Source organism: Pezoporus flaviventris, unplaced genomic scaffold, assembly GCF_033815535.1.
Source record: "Pezoporus flaviventris isolate CSIRO_AGI_PZ_B2104156 unplaced genomic scaffold, CSIRO_AGI_Pfla_v1 ptg000097l, whole genome shotgun sequence".
Taxonomy (NCBI): domain Eukaryota; kingdom Metazoa; phylum Chordata; class Aves; order Psittaciformes; family Psittacidae; genus Pezoporus; species Pezoporus flaviventris.
Window position 1 is genome coordinate 6,652,675 of NW_026892645.1, and position 24,048 is coordinate 6,676,722.

The 24,048-nt window shown below is 47.7% G+C and overlaps 1 protein-coding gene across 2 annotated transcripts in view; it reads right to left on the reverse strand.

The window, feature by feature from the left end:
* The window catches only part of COL27A1 (collagen type XXVII alpha 1 chain), a 151,734-nt gene that overhangs the window by 60,557 nt on the left and 67,129 nt on the right, over positions 1-24,048 (reverse strand). For both annotated transcript variants that reach the window (XR_009747519.1, XM_061477045.1), the window contains exons 14-24: positions 22,664-22,708; positions 19,045-19,098; positions 18,722-18,766; positions 12,541-12,594; positions 11,882-11,935; positions 11,692-11,745; positions 10,216-10,269; positions 9,867-9,920; positions 7,971-8,015; positions 7,394-7,447; positions 6,265-6,309 (exon numbers count right to left, since the gene is read on the reverse strand). Coding sequence is in view for 1 of the 2 variants with exons in the window: in XM_061477045.1 (XP_061333029.1) it covers positions 6,265-6,309; positions 7,394-7,447; positions 7,971-8,015; positions 9,867-9,920; positions 10,216-10,269; positions 11,692-11,745; positions 11,882-11,935; positions 12,541-12,594; positions 18,722-18,766; positions 19,045-19,098; positions 22,664-22,708 (558 nt within the window). In the remaining variant the exon portion in view is untranslated. The remainder of the gene's footprint in view (positions 1-6,264; positions 6,310-7,393; positions 7,448-7,970; positions 8,016-9,866; positions 9,921-10,215; positions 10,270-11,691; positions 11,746-11,881; positions 11,936-12,540; positions 12,595-18,721; positions 18,767-19,044; positions 19,099-22,663; positions 22,709-24,048) is intronic.

Here is a 24,048-nt window from a genome sequence, read left to right on the forward strand (position 1 = left end):
TCTCCTACTGAAACACTGCATAACCTGCCCATTTTTGGCACAGGTGGTATCAAATAAGACCATCACCCAGCTTGTTTGATTTCAGCCAACAACATGGCTGGTACTGGGAGGTGGCTGCTGAGCAAGTGGGAGGCAGGAGATGGATTCTCCAGTGGTATTGTCCTACCCTTCCTCCCTTTTAGAATAACTTGAAATCTTCATAATAAATTGACAAGTTCCTCTATGCAACCACATCTCAGCTTTTCATTTCAGCATCAGGGAGGTTTTCAAGTGACACACTCAAGACAGCATTCACCATGAACCAGCACAACTGGGGAATAAGCTACATGAGCAAGGCAACCTCTGGGGTCAGAAAAGGGAGTGCTTTTCACCCTGATGTCTCCTTTCTTGGGTAACAGCAAGAAAAGGAGCAAAACGTTTCCTGTCTGTACTCCTGGTTCATTTCTTATCCATTCCCAGCTGGGCTGATGTGCGTGAAGCTCACAGGAGCTCTCTGCAGCCTATGCATTGCTGTGGTTGTGTTGCCATCTGTGCGTTGACAGGGTGAAGTGATACCATCCAGCTACAGAGGAGGATCTGGCACCAAGAGAGCAGCCTACTCACAGGCTGTGCAACTCCTCCTGCCACCAAAAGCTCTCTCTGTCCATGAAGTTACACTCACAACATAAAGCTGCAGCACAAAATAACCAGCCTCTTTGCAATGTTCCTATACGTGTGAAGCTCATCGGACCCGTTCAGAGACATATAGCACGACGCAGGTCACTCTCCAATGACTTTTAGAGGGAATGGCTTCTGATGGTGACTCCAGACACTGAGAGACTTCATGCATGAACATTCTTCACATGGTGCAATTAAACATCAGCCTTTGAACGTCACTGGACACAGGAGCTCCTCAGTGAGGCGTGCTGATGGGCTCAACAAAAGCATCTCTCACTCGGATGCTCAGCGGGCTTCGCCGCTTGTAGGAGCGGCCACACTCTGAGCTCAGCACAGCCCTTGTCACACTCTGTATGGGAGCAACATCCAGATGGAAAGCGCTTGGAAAAGCTCATGAGAGAAGGCAGAGAGCTCAGCAGGAACGTCAGAGCCTGGAGTTAGCTGCTTGAGATAGAAATTCATCCAGAGATGATGCCCTAAGAAACCAGCGTGTCACTGTGCCGTGATGGAAACGATTAACACGGGAAGACAGCTGCCACCAGGAAATCTCTGCTATCCCATCAGGGCTTGATGTCACCAACCCTTCTGACATCAGCACTGGAATGGTTTCTACTGTGTGTGAAGCTGAAGCAGTCCCAGTGCACAGTGTGCCATTGCAGCCAGACTGCACGGACAAGATGCCTGTGGGAGCACGGTGGCCTGGGCTCAGCAGCAGGTTGCCCAATGCAGGAACCAAAGGGAGAACTGGCAAATTCACAGTATCTGCGTATGCAAGGTTGCCACTGGGTGGCATTGCTGAAGGCTGCTGCATCAATTATCCTTTCAATTAGACATAAGATACGTAACTATCCAGTTATTGATGTTTTCCACAAAGAAGGCAAATGTTAAGGCAGAGGAGAGAGTGGCAAAGCAATGAGGTGAAACAAGGAAACACATTGCTAGGTAAAAATAAGATATTAAAGAATAAATCTGTTCCTTCATTTCCAGCTTATCAGAAAACCTGCACAACTCTCTCCTTGGGAAGATGCTTTCTAAGATATTTCTGGGTTACTTGGTTCAGTCCCTAGAGAAGAAGGCAGATCCATGCTCTTGCAGCAAATGTCACCATTCGGAACAAGGCCGTTTCAAGCACACATTGCATATCCAGACTCAGGCTTGACAAGTAATCTGTTCACAGCAGCATCAGCTCCAACCCTAAAACATCCCTAAGGAATCTAAGACGTCCTGGTTGTGCTTCGCAGACAACTCAGTGAGGTCTGCAGATGGTTTGCAGAGCACTGGTTGCAGCAGGACAAGCAGCCTACAAACCCAACACCCTCCTGAGACCCCTCTCGCTGTCACACAAGTGCCATTCGCAATCACAGCTTGTGCAGAAACCCATCAGTGCCAGCACAAGCTGGGTAGAGGCAAACATGCACCTGAGACACGGATAAGCGTCAGGATGGAAGGGGAGCACAGCTGCATTCCTGGCTTGGTTTTCACTCCAAAACGAGGGAAAATGCTGTCTGCACTGGTACATCATGTTTCTGCTCAAGGGAAGGTGTCATTGATGTACCCAGCAAGAGGAACTTCCATAACAGAGTAGGGACCAAAGTGATACAGCAGAGCTGAGACCCTGTGACGTAGCCAGGCATTCAGCACGGTAGCTCTGTAGTGTCTGCAGCCAATACTGTCTGCCCTGGGCTAAATGAACTAACATTGCTGTGTCTGCAAGCAGACACAAATTGAGATAGATACGTCCAGGCAAAATAAATCTCAGTAAATTACTTGGAGTATATGAAACAACTGGAGGAGATTGGGTAATGGTATTCTTCACTGGCCAAAATGGGATAGCCACTAAAGGGAATACAAGCAGCAAAAGATTTAGGTTTTAAGAACCAGAAAAGCCACTGGTGGCAAATATTACACGGAAACAGGCATGAATTGTGGCCATTAGACTAAAATGGCTGCAGCATAACATACTTGTCCCAGGTTCCCAGGGTAGAAAAGAAGCCCTGCATCGAACACGACTCCAGGCAGTGTGTGTAATGATGCACGTGAAGTCCCAGCAGCGGTGGCTGCCCTGCTGAAGGCCCACAGTGTACAGGAAAGAATGTAAAACATTTATATTAGACAAGGAGTTCAGCATGTCGCTCGTGATTCAGTCTGCTCTATTCCCCAGCCAAGGGCATGGTGGAAAAGGGATGGAGATTGTTAAATAGCTGCTGGGGGCTTGGAGGGAAGGAAAAGGGGGGGACTGGTGGGTTGTAATTCCGAACTCCTGTCTGGCTTTCCCCATTTATTATCCAGCCCTGTCATAATTAAGCCCCCCCCCCCCCCCCCCCCGTCTTGGCTGCATCAACAGAGAGCAAGTCAGCAATGAAGCCTTGCATAAATCATAGCCCATTTGAGAGCAGCAACCGAAAGGCGAGCCCAGCGTGAGCAGGGTCTCCCAGGGACGGGACCGCCAGTCGCTCCCAGCAGGAAGTGATCATGGCCCTTTCTGTGTTACTGGTTCGCTAGAACTCAAAACAAAACAAACCAGGGACAAAGGCCGGGAGGGAGTAAATGTACAATCCTCCCATTCAGATGAAAGAAAGGGAAAGTAAAACAGTAAATATCACAGTTTAAGGGAGGATGCTCTGACCCGCAAAGAAACCCAAGGGGTTTAACCCACTCTGTGCCAGGCTCAGAACTGATGTGGGGCCATCTTGGAGTGAGACATGCTGACAAAACACCTCGCCACAGCAAAGAGGCTGCATTCACTACGGTGCCCATAAATCACTGAATGAGAGGCTGGCGTCAGGAAGATGCTCTGGAGGAGAAGGTAAATGCACTGGGATAGGTGCTGCTCTAATTGGGAAACATTGGTGCAATTCCTTGTTTGGTTCTTGGTGATCCATTTGAACTTGGTCAAGTCAATCTGCGTCTCCACATGTCAGAGCCCAGTTGTAAAGCTGACATTGCAGTACATGCCTCCTTTGTAAGAGCAGTGCAAGGAAAACACATTAAGGAGATAAACGATGGTGCTGGTTTCCTTTAACATATTGTTTTAGACTATATTTGATATTGGGACAACATGCCTCCCCTTCAAAGGAAGAGACACCCATGCAGTGAGTGCCTTTCCCAGCACGGTGTGATGGGTGCATGGCTGACCCTAACATTGCCATGCAGGACTGACACTTCTTGTATAGGAGGAGGGATTGAAAAAGCTATTCCTGGTATTCCACTTATATATTATTTATATATATATGGATATGGATATATATGGGTATATATTCCCTTTCCCATTAAGGACGTAGGTCAACTGTAGCCTCAGTCACAGCTCTTCATTGGTGTTTTCATCTCTAGTGCAGCGCAGGGGGGTCCATGGGCCCCCTTCCCACTTTGCTGTCCTGCCTGCTGTAGGGTGCTGCTTCTCCCACAGGGCTCTCTGACCATCAGCACGGACATCCTGGTGCCATCCTCCTGCATTCCCAGCTCTGGACCAGGGAGGTTGGTGGCCTGGACCAGATGCTCTGTATTCTTCATATTCTTCTGCCTCCATCTACTGGCAAGGAAGGGTTAAATCACGCTTTTCCAGGGTACAGGGGAGCCCAGCAGCTGGAGTGCTTCCAGCATATGGAGACAAGAAGCATCTTATGAATGAACTTCCTGAGTCAGTGTCCTTGCAATGGAAAAGAAACACATCAGGGACTGCCTTAATGTGGCTTAAACCCCCATTTTTCCAATGAGAGCTCAAGTGTCACTGGAAACCTTTCAGAAACTCTCATGTTTGCCTAAATAGATGTCCCTAAGAAAGGGAAGAGAGCTCCAACGAGATGGATGCTGATGGTTTATCGTGTTGTTAATGCTGAAGGTTTCCGGTCAGATGGAACCCATACGAAGGGCAGCACATCTGGAGCTTGACCACTTTTATTGTGCCCATGGGATAGGGAACACCAAGACCTCCACAAGGGAAAACAGGGATGAGGTGAAAGTGCCTTTTAGTGCCAAGTGACCTGGGTAGCCCCACCTCTCAGAGCCCTGCAGAAAACCAACCCAGCCCCAACAGCAAACACTGAAGCTTAGGGTGGAGGGAGGACTGAAACCCCAACACTCCAGCCCTGTTCAGCGAAGGTGTGATGGGGAAGGAGGTTATTTCTCACTAATGTGGTGTGACATTTCTGTTCTAATGACTTGACTGGTGCGGAAATGGAAACTCTTTCTGTGTGATATTTCGAGACAGAGACTAATTGAGTAAGAATAATACAGGCAGCTTTCATACCCCTGTGCTGGTCTCAGTGCTGGCGAAGGCCAGCTGTGTTTTCCTTTGGGTGAGCAGTGCCTACAGTTTTCATCCAAGGTCAGTCCTGCGGGACGTTAAAGACTAATGCTGCTAATGATGCTTTGTCCTTGGAGCACAACCTCTTATTCAGGCTCTCCAAACACTTCTAAGTGTTTGCTTTGCACTGTAACACAGCAGCATCCACCTGAAAACAGGAGGTGCTGTGCAAAGCACTGCTCAGAGCTGTATCATGCCTTCCGCAGATGGGGAAACTGAGGCACAGAGCACTGGTAGGTGTTGCCTGAGGTTGTACAGACTCTGACAGAGCTGCAGATAAAGCTGAACTGATAAATCTGATAGATGTGTGGAACAGCTTTGCTTCTTCAGTTGTTCATGGAGTAAATTATTAACTGTCATATAGGAACAGCTCTAATTTTCAGATAGAAATAACTATCTTTGACATAGACTGCAACGCATCAGATTGATGGTGTTTGAAAAGGATCCACTTCAGGTTTTGGGCTTGCTTGCTCATGAAACCCATGGGTGAAGCAACCCCCAGCTGTTGCATAGAGGGAAAAGAAGAGCCAGAAAGACTGGGGCAAGCTAAACCAATCCAATCCAACCCAAACCTGTTGACCATCCGCAGAGAAAGCGTTGGGAGCACAGCTGTGCTGGGAAGCAAAACCCTCTTTGTCCACTCCAGCCAGCTTAGTATGGCCATGTAGGAACACAGAGAACATGTTGGAGGCTCTGTGGCTGCTGTTTCCTTGATGCCTGTGGTTCATCCGAAGCCTACAGGGATGATGCATGTCCCCTGCTACCCCAGCAGGATGCTCTCTCTTCCATGCAATGAAATGCTGCTCAGTGCCTCTCTTCCTCAGGGTCTGGTTTCTCCAGCTGCGATCTCTTTTGCTCTGAGAAGCAATGTGAAAGCACTGGAGCACTCAAAGCAGAGGATCCCATCTTTAAAACCTACATAGGCAAAGCCTGGAAATTGCCATTTTAGGCATAGGAGGAATACACAGAAATCCACAATCTCTTTCATGACCATTTCTTTGCCTCCTGGAGAAGCGCAACTGCTTATATGGGCTGTACTGCTGCCAGTACTGACAGCACATCCACCTGAGCTGTGGCTTTATCACCCTGCTTATGGGAAACCCTCCAGTTTAAAGCAGACACAATGGTTACTGTCAATGCTGTTCACCAAGAGCTTCACACAGACTAAGAACACTCCACTGGAGCACCAGGACCATAGACAGGTTTGAGGTAACAAGAAACCCCTGTCTACTGTCCCCTCTGGTCATCTGGGAGACACTGTACATGGGAGATTGGCAAACAGACAAGGAACACAAGGAGTTTACCTGCTCACCAACCTTCCCTGGTCGGCCACGGTTTCCTGGCTCACCCTGCAGGACAAGGAGAGACAAGGCACACAGGTTACTTGGTGCAGACCCTCAGCAGCACAACGTGGTTCCTGGTACACCTTTAGTTTTGCTGCTGTGTGTGACTCGTGGGACACCTGCAGGAAACAACACCTTACAAATCCAGCTGTGATCTAAGGATAACCCAGAGCAAGAATCATTTACTGCTCTGGAGTGAAATACCCTAAAAGCAGCAGGTCCTGCTGTGGCACAGCAGCCTTCACTCAAAACATAAGCTCAGACATTGAGGCATAAGGTGTCTCCTTCCCTGTGGCACAGCCTGGTGGCTTTATCCAAAGTATTCCCAAGTATTCCCAAGCAATCCTGCTCTTGATAAATCTCAACCATAGGCACATTACATGGGGCATCCACATGAAAACCACAGGAAGAACCTACACGAGATAAATCACAGTGCAGGATGGGAGAAATTCAGGGAATGGGAAAAATGAGGGTGAAGAGAAAACCAGGAAGAGGGAGAAGAATTCCAAACCCACCAGGGATAAGGGCACTTGAAGACCATTGGAGTGCCCCTGGACACGCCACCCAGAGGCCAGGCTCAGCACTGAGCTGCGTTGTCTCTGGGTGATGGCAGCTGTATTTTCTCAGTAGGCAGGTACTCCAGATGTGCTGCCAGACCACATCTGTGCTATTGAGTGTTTGCTGAGGTTGTTTTTGTTGGGTTTTCTCTTTCCTTTCGAGTGTGGGGTTGTGGAGTGACTGCCCTGAGATGGCTCCAGGCAGCAACGATAGGAATGGTGTGTACTGAGAACAAAAACATGGAGCAGCAATGGAAAATAAGATGGGATGGTGGAGTTGGTTAATATCAAAGGAGGAACACACTTGTTTATAATAAAGCACATGGCTTAAAATGCACCATCGTTCCTTTTGCTGAAGAAACCAAGCAGAAACCGAGACCCCAAAATCTGAGGGAAATCCTCAGTTCCTCTTGTCCTTTCTGGAATGAAAATCCTAAGCTTGGAGCATGGCAAAGGTGAGAAAAGGCATTTCCCTTTTCCTTTCCTCCCTTCCACCTGCTGCTTCCCCAGTCACAAACAAACTCTTTCCTCACCTTTGGACCATCAGGACCAGGTCTCCCTGGGAATCCCTTCCGGCCTGATCGACCCTGAAATACATGGAAAAACAATGAATATCAAAGGCTTGCAGCTGCCCTGGGTCGCAGCAGTGTGCCTGTGTATGTTCACAAAGCACCCTGTGAATCCAAGGTGCTGGAGATGCAGCAGCCCAAGGCAACACAGGAGGAAAGCACATTCTCTCACTGGTCTTTTTAGTTGCTTTCCCTCCACTTGTTGAAAAGCACTGTGAGTCAAGGAAGGAACATCAGGGCTGCTTACAGAGATGGTTTCCAGTCAATGTGCTTGATTTTGAGGATGAGCTCTTTAAATATTAGAGGAATTTTCACAATCTGAGACTTCAAGAAAGTTATAGAGTCCCATTCAACACCCTGTGTGCAAGGCACTTCCTTGACTTGAACGATCCTGCATCAAGCAGTCAAACTAAGCTCTGGACAAGACAATATTTCTTAAGGGCAAATCACTCCCCAAACCAAGCGATTTGAAGCTCTATGTTAATTTAACTACAATTGCATTAGTTAGTTGATAGTAACTGAATAAACCACTGAAACCTACCTCTGGACCAGGGACTCCCGGTGGTCCTAAGGGTCCTTCATCTCCCTGAGGTGACAAGAGATGAAAATCAAAGGCAAAGCAGTGACAAAATCTGTATTTACCATGCAGCAAGAACGAAAGGTCTGCAGCACGAGCAGCAGTTAAACACAGGCTGTGTGCTCAGCTGCCACCTTTAACAGCCGAGTCCTTCTGTATCTCAGAGCAGGCAGCTCAGCACCCTTCCCCATCTCATGGAAAACAATAATATGTCATATTACTTAATAATATTATTTTATAATAATAAAAGTCAAGTTTTGCCAGCAAAAGCCATCCAAAATTTGACCGACATCAATACCAGCTGATCTGGTCTATCAAGGGCTGGCTATGGCCCATGTGGTACCCTGGACATGCTCGCATCACTCTGTTTCCTTTGATTTGGCAGGGATACGAATGCTGTAGAGCTGTCTACTTTTCTCTCTTCCCTTTTCTTTCCCCCCCCACAAAAAGGGTGTTACAAAACTTCCCACAGAACTGTTTGGCAGCCATGGGAAGCTTTCCCTTTTGCTTCCAAACGGGACTACACATGCCGCAGGATGGAGCTATCTCAAGATCTCACACAGCAATTGGACCCAGTCCTTTCCCTTGGCTCTGTACCAGTTTCTAATGTGACTGGATCAGATTTGCAGTTTCTAAGAGACCTTCAATTAAGCTTCACAAAAGTCATCTCAAGTGTCTAAAACCAACTGCCAAGAGAGGAGCGCCCTTGGCAGCTCTGGCTGCTCTCATTTAGGTGGTCAGCCCTGGTGGCACGAGCTGGCAGGATGAAGATAGGACTGGAAACCAGGCTCCAAGCTCAATGGGCTCAGACGAGCCACCCACAACGCACCCCATTTCTAAAGGCGTTGTAACACACAACCTTGACCTTGGGTAACCACAGTGGTAAAGGCACAGGCATGCAAACTCCATGCCCATGTCTTCAGTTTTACTTTTACACTCACTAAGGAGGGTAAATTGAAGGCAGCTTGGTCATGCCTGCGTGAACCTGGAATGCAGGGCTTTGATTGCCTTTGTAAATTGCCTGGAATATTTTTTTTCCCCCTTATTTCAGTGCAAATAAATGAGCTAATTTGCATTAATCCCATTTAGGGACCAAGCAAAAGAGTTCCCAGAAAAAGTTAGGAGTTATTAGTGCTGTTAAAATGAGCTCCTGCCCATGTGTGCACTCAGTGTTATTTGCACAATCTCTCATGACTGGACAAACAGCTTACACTGGCCTGAAGGAGAAGAAACTACATTGAAGTCACTGGGGTTACAACAGGACAAATAGAAAGGACTCAGGCCTTACAGTATATATAAAGCATTTGCAGCTCCATTAAATCAATGACATTTGCTCCTTAGTGACCACAACAGGAATGAAGCTTCAAGTTTTCATATGAAGTGATAAGAGAAAGCAGCAAGCTCTGAGATGCTGGGGCACATGAACCTTTGCAGAAGAGCGATTCTAATCTATGCACTCCCTTTACGAAAGGATATTGCATGGAGTCTGCAGGTCTCAGTTGGAATAAAACACACTTAAAAGGAGCCAAAAGCAAAAGCCAGGTCAGGGCATGGCTGCACAAGGGGATGGGCAGGGAAAAGGGCCTTAACACCCATTCTGTGTGGGTCTGGAGGAAATAGACATTAAAAAGCCAATGTAGAGTTTAGGGTCAGCAGATGCAGGCGACTGGAAACAAAGCTCACAGCTTAAGGGACGCTCTTCTTCCACAAGTCTCTGATTGCTGAATACAAGCATCTGCGTCCAGATTCAGAGGCACTGAAGGATTTCAAGTTGAAGGCACCATTTCAGCGCTCATTAATCTTCAAAATTCAACATTATTCCTTAAATCCAAGCTGCTTTTTTGGTCCGAGGACACTCACCTCTTGTCCAGGCAGTCCTCTCTGCCCAGGTAAACCTCGTGCTCCTGGCTTTCCCTGAGAAAAAGCCGAAGGAAAAGATACTCAGAAGACAGAAACACAAGCTCAGAAGGGCAATTAAAATGAGAAAGTCTCTTTCACAGCCACGGGACATCATCCAATGTCAATTCTGTTACAGAAAAAGAAAACCCTGCACTTGGAGGGGCCTCAAGCCAAACAGACCAAGCTGAAATGCTGGCTGGGACAATCTTTAGGAACCTCCAGGGCTTTCTATCTCCCCCCCTTTCCCACTACTTTGCTTTCCCTGGCTGCTTCCCACCCCACACATTGCTCCAATCTCTGCTCCGCTCACCTTCAGGCCTTCAGGACCGTTTTCTCCTGGTGGGCCAATGTCACCTGGGAAGCCCTGAGGAGAAGGAGATGTGATCAGGGTGCACGGATGGACTTTTGCAGCCAGCTTCAGCGAGAGTTTTAACCCAAGGCTAAGGGCTGAGACATTCATTACATGCGGTGCCCGCGTGCGGGCCACGGCACCGCTTCCAAAGGGAATGGAACAAGGTGATGGGAGCAGCGCTATCGGCTTGATTCAAGAGCAGCCTTTTCCCAGCAGCTCCCTTTAGGTCCATCTTCTTGGCAGGTTTATGGCTGTGAGGGCCTTGCTGTCATCACGCAGCTCGAACTGGCAGTTTGGGGTTTAATTAATCTTTACGAGTCAGCGCATAACCTCAGTGCTCCGAGGAGCCCAACTGCACGCCTCGGCGACAAAGGGAAGCAGGCGAGGGATTAGGAAAGGTGCTGACATGCTCATTAGCTGCTGCCTTCAGCCGGGCAGCGGCTCCTTCCCACCCACCCACCAACCAAACAAAGGAATCTGTGGTTATTTCCAATAGCAACAGAGAGGAACGATTGCTTAAGTGGCAGCACTCAGCCGAGAGCCCTTCCAGACCCAGCAACATACCAGAGCACTGATGATGGGAAAACAGCATTGGTTGTGCTGGAAAGGGCTCTTGAACATTGCAAAGATGTTGCCTGGTTGCTTATGAAGCTGGGGGAAGCTGATCCTGCATTTAAGGTATCACTACGATACGTTTCCTGTAAGGGCAGGAAGAGCCTTTTTCTACTGGAATTGGTATTTTGTGGGGGAAAACTTAAAAATCCCTCCATAATATCAATGAAAAAAAGTGGAAGGAAAAAAACAGGAAAACACGAGATGTAGGATGGGTCTTGAACCCATCTGGATCCCCTCTACCTCATCCCCACTCATGTACCATCATACCCTAGAAAAGAAGTGAAGCCCTAGGCTGAAAAGAGGAGGATGGGTGGAAAGTGAGATGCAAGATCCAATAAATGATTGTTCTGCCCGGCAAAAGGAGTTGGAGAACAAAAAGGGCCAGAAAGCAGGGCCATGGACACACCAGTCTGGGGCTGGTAAATATGTCAGAGCTCAGGTGTGGTGAGCAGCAGCAGCCGTCCCTTCTCCATCGGGCTGGGTGCCCATGTGGGAGGCAGCGTCTGGCTCTCGCTTTCCGTTTGAATTAGCAACAGCTCCATGCATATTCCTCCTAATCAAAACCCTCTGTGGGCCTGTCTGTACACAGCTTGAGAGCTGAACACCTCCTGTGTGGACAGGAGATTGGCATCTCAACAGCCATCAGTTGCCATATGGGTGTTTATCAGAGAGCCGATTCTCCGTGGGGAGCTGCAGACGTTTACTGCTGCAGAGGCAAAGCAAAGGTAAGAGAGAGGCGTTATCATGGGGGAGTGCTGGAGAAAGGATGCTGCAGAAGTTACCTAGGAAAAGGATGCTAGAAGAGGAGGCGGGACATACCTCAGGGCCAGGCGGTCCTGGAAACCCGACTGGACCTTTGTCACCGACTTTTCCCTGCAGAAATCAGGAAAACATGGAGAAAAGTGAGCTGTTTCGTGGCTTCCCTGCTGAGAGCAGCACACCCCTTCCCAGCCGGACGCAGAGCCTTTAGACAGGGAGAGGAGGAAGCAGAGGATGCTCGGTTACTTACCAAGGGGCCTGCTTTCCCTCGTGCCCCAGGGACCCCAGGCAAACCCTGGCTGCCCTGAGAGAGACACAGGTTTTCAGAACACAGTGAAGCATCACAAAAATACATATTCTCCATCTCCTCTGCATGGAGAGAGAAGCACTTTCTAAGGGCTAAACTCAGCCCTGCAAGGGGCTGGGACAGTGACATGTTTCTGCTAAAGCTGGGGCTGAATTTAGCCCCAAAGAACACATGAGCTGTTGCAGTTGGATGTGGCTCAGAGCCATGTAGGCTCCAGTGCATCGCTCAGTACAGCATCAGCCAGCTGAACTCAGTATCGTGCTGTAGTCACAGGGGAGAAGTCATTGGACCACACACATTCACACCCACCCTCATCAATTCCACCCCATCACATCCATTTCTATCAGGGGATATGGCCCCCTTTTATAGAAAGCCCCTATAGAACTACTTTTATTATGAATAACAACAAAATCCATATATTGACATGAATTTTAGCAAGGCACAATGTACCCCTAATGAGAACTATCCAGGCAGGGAGACCTGACAGCAGGATGCAGTTAGTTCCAGCTCCTCATGGCTTATGGTGAGCCGAGAAAGCCGGTGGCCACACATTCTATTATGTAGGAAAGAAAGAAAACGATGGAGAAAAGAAAATCAATTACCTTGTCTCCTTGGAAGCCGATATCTCCTGGGACACCCGCTCCTCCCTGATCACCCTGGATACACATCACCAGAGGGTTAAAACAGGCAACAGCAATGGCCAAAGTGCCCAGCTAGGTGCTAGAGAGTGCACTGTACAGCAACAAATCTCATTGCCAGCTCCAGGCAAAACTGAACTGCTGGCAGACTGCAGATCATGTTAACTCTAACAACAATCCTGAACAAACTATGTATTTCCCAACACTGATTCTAAAGTGAGAAATGAAACTGCAGGAGAGAGAATACAAATTCCCAAGCATTGTGTATAGAAGCTGCAAGAAGAGGCTGAATTCCTCTGGCTAACAGCAACAGTGAAGGTGGTGAAGTGTTCAGATTCAGCTGAACAGAGGAGCTAGCTTAGATTTCAATGAATGGGCCTTTTCTCTCACAGGGCTCTATAGAAAAGAAAACAATACTCAGGGTTCCTGTGAGCGTATCCTCGTGCTGGCATCAAAAATCAATCCTATTCTGAAAGAATACATGAGTAACTTCTAGTAATGCTTGAATTCCATCTCACTGCCAATATCTAGGCTGAGATACCCCAGGAGGCTGGTGTTCATTGTGTGTGTGTGGGGGGGGGAAACCCCATCTTTAGGCACAGCATCACTGGCAGTATTTCCTAATCAAGCTATCTTTCTTTCCCCTCTTTGGACCACTGTAACAGATCCTGACTCCCCGGAGAGAATATAAGTACCCCTGAAGGTTTTCTTCTTGCATCACCTCTTAGCCCTGCTGTGAGCAGGCTGTTGGAGCAGATGACCTCCTGACCAACATCGTTTACTTAGTGATTTACTTAAAGGATGGGTCAATGATGGGGCAAAGAAAGGAAAATTCTTCTTGGGAAGTCGAAGGAGGAATAACTCTAAAGACTTGGTACAATGAGACCCAACAGAAATAACTCGGAGGAACTCTGTCCCATGCACAGCACATACCTCTAAACTTGGTTTCCCAGGAAGGGAAGAAGCAATATGAATGCAGAGAGTTGTATGTTCAACCATAGCCCACATGGCCAACATATGGGCTCCTGCAACAGAGCCAAAGTCTACAAGGAGACGGCAGAGGAAGTCTCCTTCTACTCAAGCAAAACCCACTCGTTTGTTATCAGAGAGCTGAAATAATTGTCACAACCTCAGAAACATGCAGGGGATAATGAAATTGTGGAGGGTCAAGGCTTGAGTTGGGAAAGACTATTTGGAGACAGCTTGTGCAGGAGAAAACTAATTGGGAACGATGCAGATTGAGTGATGGAAACATTTCATGGATTCATGCTAAATTTGCCTAAGTGCTTTGGTAAATGTTCCCAGAACATTTCACTAAAGCAGCTTCAAAACAAACCTTTTATATAGCAAAAATGTTGCTCTTAAACAAAAAAAAAAGTTAAATTAATTTTACCCATTTGGTTGGTTACCTAAAATATTTTAATTTGAGTCAAACAACCAACTTTTTGCTTCATTTAAACTATTTTCCATCTCTCTTTTTTTTTCTCCTTTTTGGCAATGCAAGCAAATGGAAACAATCAGCTATTTACACAGCTTCAGTTCGGATGAACCCCAAGTACTGGATACAATAGAGATGGCAAGAAACCTACTGGATGACCCAGCTCATTTCCAACCATTGCAAGGTTTCTCTCATCTTCTCTTTTATCTGGTCCAGGGTTTAAACCACTGAAATCTACTCTTACGCTGGCTCCTGCCAGAAGAACAGCAGGAAAATAGTTTTGCTTGCTCTGAAAACTCCTTGTTTTTATCCCCTATAAGAAGGGTCAAAAAAGGATTTATCTTTCATTAAGCAGTGTTCTCCCCAGCAATAGAAATGGCCATTGGAATAGATACCTGGACATTGAGAAATGACTACTATAGGGAAAGAGTTTCCTGAGCATAGCAAAAGGCAGGAACAAACCTTTATCACTGACCTTTAAGTAGAGTGGGATGGTGACTATGTGACAAAGAGTTTTCAAACAGCTCTAAGAAATAGGCATTAGAGAAGGTGAGAAGGAAGCGGGGAAGACAAAACACATCTCTTATCTGTGCTATTGCAATAGCACAGCAGAGCAATCATAGCCCACGAACAATCCATCTGTGATGGTTAGTAACATCTTAAAGCAAAGGACTAAGGCATCCCCTCTCACCTGCCTTGAGCACAATAAATCTGGAACTGTGATTTGGTGTCTGTGCCCTTAATGTGAGGGGCAAGACAAGGAGGGAAGAGGTCAGGCATGTTTATTGTTAAAAAAGGCTGAAAAGGGGCTGTGAGGACTTTGCTCGTGGGGGGGAGGAGGAAGAGGAATGTATGATCTGAAATTACAAACAGGCTCTGCCTATGGGATGGTGCCTGTTTCATGTTTCACCTATAAAAAGAAATGCAGCTTCAGAGACCCCGTGGCCCTTCTTCACGCCACATAACACAGAAGGGGGCTGCAAGGGAAGTGATAGATTTGCAAGTGCAAGGGGGGTATGCTGTGTGCAAGACGCAGAGGAGGGCAATGAGCAAAACCCCCTCACTTGGGGTATGTCTTTCCCCAAGACTTCCTGCTCGGAGGAGCAAACACTGCAGAACTACCAGAGGTATTTCACTGAGCCGTGTCCTTCACAAGTTACAGGTGTCCTGATTCACAGAACTCCTTCATGTGAACAAGCAGCTTGGATTTCCTCCACTTCCTCCGCCTTTCCTTTGTGTTGTTGCTTGGTCTTCTCAAGACCACTCTTTATTTCAGGGTTATACAGTAATTCCACTCCTCCTTATAGGAGGAGATGCAACCCTCCCTGCTCCAAAGAGAATAGAAGGACCCATTCTGTGGGAAAACTGAAGCTGTAAAAAGCATCATTAAATACTGTGGTACCAAGAGCTTGTATGGGGGATCCAGAAGGGGCTGGCTAGCACTGGTGTGCTCTGTACTTGTCTCCCTAGCTGCTAGATGTGATTTATGCAGGAGGAGTGGGATGTTGCCCCTTGGTCTGGTTCATGCCTAGCCTCCACTATGTGATGCCTGGGATTAACTGAGCTGCACCTTGTGGAATACTGAACAAGCAACAAAGGACAACAAAGTCCAAAAATCAGTGAAAAACACTGGTGTAAGGTGTTGATTTGCTGCTGGAATTTTGATTCACTAGTACCTGGATTCATTTATCTTGCATGCACAACACACTTCGTGTATGACTTTCAGAGATGTCTCAAGGGAAGATGCTTGGACAGTTGGCAGATGGCAGCTCAACCCCTATGGGAAACCATGTGTCTTCAACTGATTTCTGAACCCTGTTCACAAGCTGGGGTGTAAACAGGACTCCTGGGCTCCAACACAGCTTTCTGCTCTATGGGCTGTACATCAGCTCTGCCAGCCCTTCCTTCTGCAGCATTCCTGGTGAATGCACTGTGGGAAAACAGCTTGCAAGGCTGAAATAAAGGGAATCAGGGACCTCATAGGCTCATATATTCATACAGTGGGATGGGTATGCTTGAGCCACACCGATGTGCAGTGAAAAGGTTGCTACATGGTGACTGGACCATCATCCCCAACTAGCTAGCTAAGTTCACTCCTGGAATTGCATCTTCAACATCAAGCAGAGAGAACTCTCTTACTTGGGAGGTGACCAAGCTATGAATAAGGCTCTCTGCAGAGCAGGCTGCATACAACTGTGGTCTGGAAACGTTTCAAGAATGGCAAGAGGCAAACTTTCAGACCCATAGACATAGAGAATAAATACAAGATTCAGGGAGGCTGCTTATGCTTCTGGTCATAGCAGTAAGACAGATCTGTCTGAAGTAGATGATGAAGGGTTATACTGAAGTCAAAAGCTAATGGACACAGAAAGAATAGTAGGCGACCAGAGAAAGCCTTTAAATAAGAAGTCTCAGCCTAAAAATAGCAATAACAGCAGAAACAAACAGTGGTATGACTGGTGAGAGAACACAGAAGGAAGCTCCAGCAGAAGTCAATCCCTCTGTGCTGGGCAGGGTCCTTTCTGTGACCCAAGCCCAATCAGGCACTAAGTGAAAACAGAGATCCTGCCTCTGTTTTCCTACATGTGGCATTTCCTTGAGTCAGATAGTTCTAAGACCAGCTCCAATTAAGAAGACCAGATATGTATTATATATATTATATATAAAAGATACATTATATATTATATACATAATATATATAATATACATTATATATATAATATACATTATATATACACACATATATAAATTCCTTAGTGGTACCAGAACATAAACAATTAAAACACAAATGTAAGCAAGCTGTAAAAGGGATGAGTGGTTTTACTCCAGATGCCCCAATCAGAGTGAGAGAAAATAAAAAGACTTAAAGGTGCCATTCGCTAAGGGAATGTGGGAATGAGTAAATGAATGCAAAAGCCTTTTGATCAGCTGGAGAAGGGCTGTATTATGAGCTGGGCCAACCAGCTGAACAGCAAGGCCAACAAATCAGAAAACCAAATAACTGAATAAGCCACAAAGCTGTTTCAGGCCAAATTCTCCCTTAAATGTAAGGAGAGCTGATGAACTTTGTCTATCCCCATGCAAACAAGTGCAGCAAACTCTGATGCTTCAGCTAAAAATGGCAATGCCAGAGCTTGTGCCTTCACCTGAGCATACGAGACTCGTGGTCATCGATGCCTCAGTGGGCCTGATTTTCCTTTACCTTGTATTTCCCACCCTTTGGCTGTTTGGCCGCTGGAAAGGGTATGCACAAGGTGTTTGGAAGCTCTCTCTGGCTCTGGAATCTCTGCTGGTTCAATCCGAGTGTTTGACAGCACCCAGGATATTCAAACTAAAGTCAACTCATTAGGGACAGAGGAGGCTGGAGTAGAAGGGATGGACTGTCAGTCTTGGATTGGGAAAAAGCTGTAATGAAACCTAGGAAGGCTGCCCAAGGAAAATGTAGTGGGAGAGGTAGCAAGGAGGGAAACAAGAGGTTTTCCTGCACCTCAGGAGAGAGGCTGCAAGACTGAGCAAGGGCTTACTTGGGGAGGATGGATAATTCTGCACATGGGAGTATTTTCTAGGGATAACTCTGGGAGAGCTGCAAACTGTTTGGTTACTGTGATAGCAGTGGCTGGATAAATACTGGGGATAAACAGAGTAACCTGCGACAAGTGATGGAGACCAATACCCAGGAAGCTATAATGTCTTAAGCTTCTTCTCAAGCAAAAAGTCCTTCTTTTGCCCTGTTCTTCCTCTCTACACAAGTGAAAAGGCGGTGCAAGGGAGAAATGGAAACTGCAGACACAGAAGCCATGGAAAGAGCTTCTATAATAGGAGCAGAATGGAATCAACTGGCTTGACACTACTTCCCCCTTGTGCAGTTCTGGGCTGCTAAATCATCCTCTAAAAGCAAACATCGAACAGGAGAATAAAACATCAGACAGGAAGAGGAGAATACACTTAATGGCCATTTTCCATTGCCCTCCTGAGTAATCAGGACCAACAATAAATGATTGCACTTCCCACTCCTTCAGACTAAATAAATCCTCCAGTCAAATACCTGTAGGAGGATGGTTCTCGTGACAGTGAGACATTTCCACACACAGCTTCATGCTGGTTTAGCTCAAGCTGCACATTTCTGTGCCAGCAGCAATAAATCACTGCAATGGAGGCCCCTTCTCCCTTCTCATTCTTTTAAAGTGATTTATGTCCGTTTGGCATAAGGCAATTTCCTCTCGACAGGAGGCTGAGCTGAGGTGAGCCTCTGAATGGGAGCAGAGGTACCTAACACAGAGCAGTGCTCCTGGGGATCCAGCTGGGTCGCTTGATCCAGTGAGCTGCACTGCTTTGACACATCACATGCATTAATGCAAATCCATTGTCAGTGCTCCTAGGTCTTCGCCCTCCTTCCCTATGCCATCATGCAACCCATATAAACCCATAAAAGCCCAGTGAAACACCAGATAATCTTACAGTTACTGTCATCAGTGGGAGATAGAAGCTCCAATGAGGATCTGATCAACACAAGAACTCCATGGAAAAGGGGATGGGGGAGATACATCAAAACTGGAGTGTCAAGAAAGAAGGGAAGGTGGGAAGATGGGAGCAAAGAGACAGCCAGAATGGAACCAGTGCCATGGTGTTGGATAAGAAAGAGAAGCTAGAAAGGGGGTTTCACATGCAAAATTAAAACACAGTGCAATAAGGGAGTATTCAGATCACCTTATCACCTTTCAGTCCATGTTCTCCAGGGTTTCCCATCAGCCCCTGAAACAAAAGAGAGTTCAAAGTGAGACTGAGCCACTGTGAAGACTTGCCCAGGTCTATGACACTGATGTCCCTGATGGGGCTGGTGGCTTAGACACAACCTTGGCCTGGCACAACCCTAAATCAAAGTGCCGGACTGGTCCCAGAGGTGCTCCATCACACATCCTTTAAGAGCCTTTCATGGGCTGGTCAGTCACCATTACCCAAGGGAGGAGCAGGATAATCTTCAGCCCTGCTGCAGAGGGACAAAAGCTCACACAGCTCAGTTACTGTCTCACCTTTACGCCTTTTGGTCCTGCATAGCCTATTGGTCCAACAGAGCCCATGTCACCCTGGTAAGAGAAGAAGAATTACGAGTCATCAGGTGAAAACCCAACAGTGCACGTTCAGAAATTCCTCTCCCATCTCTCAGTATCCCGAAGGAATTGCACCACTGACTTCAGCAGAAGCAGCATCCTCGCATGAGTCAAGAGGCTTTTAACGTGTAGACGGCCTCTAAGTAAAAGCAGCACAGGGTGTTCGCCTCGCAGGCATGTGAGGGAAGAGCAGCAGCTCCTGTTCACATCCTGCTCTCACCGCAAAGCACAGACCCCAAATCCCCTTGGCACTAACCACTGGAGATGCGAGCTGTCCCCCATAGTCAGCTCATCCTATGCCCGCAGGAGATACGGGTGTCGGGTGGTGTGGTGAGGCTCCAAACCCAGGATTCACTTAAATAGATGAGGAATTCAGGCTAGTAAATGAGTGGCAAAATAGTGGAAAATTAATTAAGAAGCCACTTTGAAGTGTGCAGCTGGGGTAGGATCTGAGAAACAATTTGGTATGTTTTTCCTAGCTTTTGAATGGATTCATTTCCCTCTTTCGCTATCAGCAACGTTAAAACATTGAGCAGGTTTAAGACAATCCTGGAACGTATTTATTCTTGATGAAGTTATTCCTGTTCTCGGGAAGAATCTATCAGAGATAGATTTTTAGATTGGATATAAGGAAGAAGTTCTTTACTGTTAGGGTGGTGAGGCACTGGAATGGGTTGCCCAGGGAGGGTGTGAATGCTCCATCCCTGGCAGTGTTCAAGGCCAGGTTGAACAGAGTCTTGGGTGAGATGGTTTAGTGTGAGGTGTCCCTGCCCATGGCAGGGGGGTGGAACTGGATGATCTGAAGGTCCTTTCCAACCCAAACCATTCTGTGATTCAATGATTCAATGATTCTATGATTCTAGAGTATTCTCAAGTTCTCCGGATGGGATCTGAGGGTGTGTTAAACAGGACACAGGCCCAAACAGCAATAAAGACAATGGTCAAGAAATTCAGGTCACTGCCAAGCTTTGATTTCTAAAAGCAACATGGGGAGGAGAGAGGAGGAATGGGAGGTGGTAGGGACAGAGGTGCCTCATCAGCATGGCCATTCTGCTGATAGCATCGTGTCCTGGGGCTCATATGAGAGACTGGAGCACAGGAGGACCCTGGAGCTGTGGATGCTGGTGTACCGGCGTGTGCATGTACAAAAGAAAGCCTTCAGTGGCTTTCAAACAGGCTTTGGCTGCTTCCTGCCCATGAAGAGAGTCAGTGATGGGGTGCTCCAGCCTCGCTGCAGTGTGTAAATAAACAGGGGAGGCTCTGCCGGAGGAGAGCTGCAGCCGCCTCAACAGATGCTCTTTTCATACCTCTCAGCATAAAGGCTGCTTGTGGGAAGGAGTTTACTTAAAGCTTTGCCCACATGGTTAATTAGAGGCTTTGAGTTGCATCTAATTCTGCTCCTGAGCCTCTCAAACAGCAAACCCAAACACTTGCAGGGTGCTGGAGCAGCCGGGGACCCGGCCGGTCCCTTGGCGTGACTGTAGATGGGACAGAAGGAAGGAAGAGACTGAATGGGGTCTGCAGCAGACACTGTACTGATGCCATATGGAGTGAGCTCCGTGCTGCAGACCCCAGGGAAGGAGGTTGGTGCTGTCCCACAGAGAGGAAAATGCAGGATGGATGTGCCCCCTTCTTCCCAGGAGGATGGAGGAGGTTGCTGCTAGATCAATCCCACTTGAGATGCTTTAGCATCCTGAACTCAGGAGTTGCATATAACCCTGGGGTATAAGATCTGATTCAGTTTCAGATCTTAATCTGACCTGAATCTCTGTTTGAAATTATTAGCTGCTCAGAGTGGTACCAACAGAAGAACTGGGAATGACAACAGCTAATTGCCAGTGCTGCAGCAAGGGATTCCTGGAAAACAGCACTGCAAAAGCCTGACTTTTTGCCTTAAAAGTAAAGCCAGGAAGAAGCTCCCAACAGGAATGATGATTCCTTCATCCGAATGGGAAGGGAGGAGACGTATTTAAAGTTTAAGCCAGACCAGGCTCAGCAACAAAAGGAGGTCTGCCGGGTTTGCCCTTTTCCAGCAAAAAACTTGGGGTGCCAGTAGAAACCAACCTAACTGATCAAGACAGAGAAGGTGGCAGACTCCGGGTACCTGGTGATGGAGCTGAATCCTGGTCTAGGACACGCAGTGCTACGTGGGGACAGTCAGGGAGAACACAACAGTTTAGTTGTACCCCACGTAGAATGTGGTGCTATTTGAGTGGCTGCAGTTAATGTGGGACAAACATGATCACAAAGGCAGGTTAGAAACCACACACTGCCTGTGCTCATTCCAGATCAGCTCCAGCAAAACCTGTTCTTCCTGGCCCTGGGATGTATCCCAGGCACTGGCTGGGCCAGCGCCGTGGGGAGGACTCCATCACCTCTGTAAGGAACTCAATCCTATTTATAGTGCCTGGCCTGCCACTTTCTAACAAATAAATACCTGTGAGATAATAGCAACCAGGTTAAGACAAATCCTTCCAAAAGCTTGGAGAAATATGATCCAATTTGGACAATACCTTCAATCAGATTTGTTTCAATGGCAATCTTCCTCTTACCGCTCTTTGCCAGGATCACATCCTTTCTGCTGCTGTGTCTAAGGCAGATGCTTTCATTTCCACTAACAAAGGGAAACACAAACCTAATTCCTGGCTCCACAAAAACCATTCTGAAGCCTTAATCCATCTTTGCCCAACTGCCCCATCTGCAAGATGGGAATACTTGCATCAGGATATTCTCAGCTTTCCCTTCACAGAGTCTAAGATTCCTGGGGTTTGTGCTCTGTGTGCAGTATTAGGGCAATTGAGGCCTTGATCTCACCTGACCTACACACACCTATAATTTAAGCTAAGGAAAGGCAAAAGGGGAAGGTTTTTAACCATTCAGGGCAATGGATTAGCTGAGGAGGAATCATCTTGAAAGAATGCTGCAGTGCTAGCAGAGCCTACTGCTTCTCATGCATGGAAGGAAATAACTCGAAACAGGCACTGAGACCTAAAAAGAAACCATGATGTGTTCAGCGGGGCATACACTAACCCCCAGCACAGCTGCCAGGGGAGGAGATGCCACCCATCCTTCCAGCCATTTATCTCCTGCTGTAATGAAGGCTGGAATCTGGCTGTGTACGTAATTACCTGGATTAGTGATGGGATGGTGACAGTGCACGTAAAATCCCTGTATACCCAGAGGACAGAGCCTTCCTGCCCATGGTCTCTCCAGGGAGCAAGAACTGGGATTCCCTGAGGTTACTGCTTATAGGGACTTGTGTTTTAAAAGGATAGGCCCTGGTGTAGGATGCACATTGCATCTTTGGAGAAATACCCTGACACAGGTTATCAAAGGAGCACTAACAGTAAAGGTTCAATCTGTTTCCTTTGGCTTAGGAAGGGTTTGCCCCCCTCCACCTCCCAATCCACCAGGCAACCTCCCCTTACAACCACTCCTGTTTGCTGCCCTGCCACAGGAAGCAGACAATCTGCGCACAGTTATGCAGGCTGAAAGGGTTAAAGGGCCGAGAAGCCAGATCTCCACTTGTTTTTGTACTTACAATGAGTCCAAGGACTCCAGGAGGACCTGGGGCTCCCAATTCTCCCTAAAAGGAAAGACAAACCAACATGGTTACGGACGCACTGTGTGCAGGCTGAAAGCAGCTCCGTGTTTCTAGAGCTGGAAGGGAGGGAAGGGAAGAGACCATCCCTCCCCTTTCTATCGCCCCTTCCCCAGCCGAAGTGATGGAGAGCTTCCCTGTGTGCGAGTGCATCCTCTCCACACGCAGGGCTGGCTTCTCCCAGGAGCAGGATGGACAGAAGCAGCGTTACACAGAGCAGGAGGGAGCCTGCCCCGGGTGAGGTGAAGCCATGGGCAGGGAGAGGGACCAGGGTAGGGGACAGCAAAACTAAGGTGGGAAGGGAAGGAAAGGAAATCTATTGCTTAGCACTGGGAAAGGGGAAGGGTTTTTGTGAGTGGATAAAGAGCAGTAAAACTCATAGGGATGAAAATGAAATTTGATAGTTTGGGAAGAGGGTACGATGGGTATGGAGAGCTTCTGGTGCTGGCTGATGGCCCCTGGGGACGTGTCTGGAATACACGGTGCCCTGAGGCTGTGCCTCCTGTATCTAAGAGCCGGTTTAAGGTGGGGAGCCAGCAGCATCCTCTGCGCTCTGCCTCATCCATCAACCAGCCATTGCTTTCACCTTCAGAAAAAGCCCTTAGCCTTCGGGCTGCAGCTTGTCCACAGGGATGTGGCTCACACCTCTGTCCCTGGGGGGCAGCTCCTGCACTCACTTGGAGGATGAATCACTTGTAATCACACTGCAGACAGCAGGAGAGGGACTGCAGAGATTCCATCTTGGGCTCCGTGCCCGTTCTCCATCTCTTACAGACTGCTCCCAAGCAGGGCACTTTGGAAAGCACCGAGCACCTCCCAGCTCACTGCTCCAAGGACAGATTGCTAGCTAGGTTTGTGGGCTGCTTTGAGTTCTCAGCTTCACAAACTCCCTCTGCTCCAGCTTTCCAAAGCCATGCAGGTGCCTGATGACATTTCCAGGTGATGTGCAGCTGGGAAGCTGTGTCAGACCCACACAAGTCAGCTCTTTAGGTCCCCAATACTACATCAATGATGTGATGCTCAGCCTGTCCCCATGTCTCCTTTGCTGCACTGAGAGTGCTTGTCAGGGCAAGGACCTGCTCTTACACGCTCCCATCTCCAACGGAGCCTCTCAAAACAAGTGCATTGGAAACGCTGAGCTCCCCGTTGGCTCAGACAGCCCTACCCCTGCTCTGGATCACGCTGCCTACTTGCTTTGACAGAGCAGCTCAGTTTATGGTGCACATCTGGTGGAGCCCCCCTTCAGTGCAATAAAGCTCCCCTTTTATGGAAAGCTTTTCCTAGTGAAAGAATGAAAGAGAAGGGGTTGTAACGTGACCAAACGT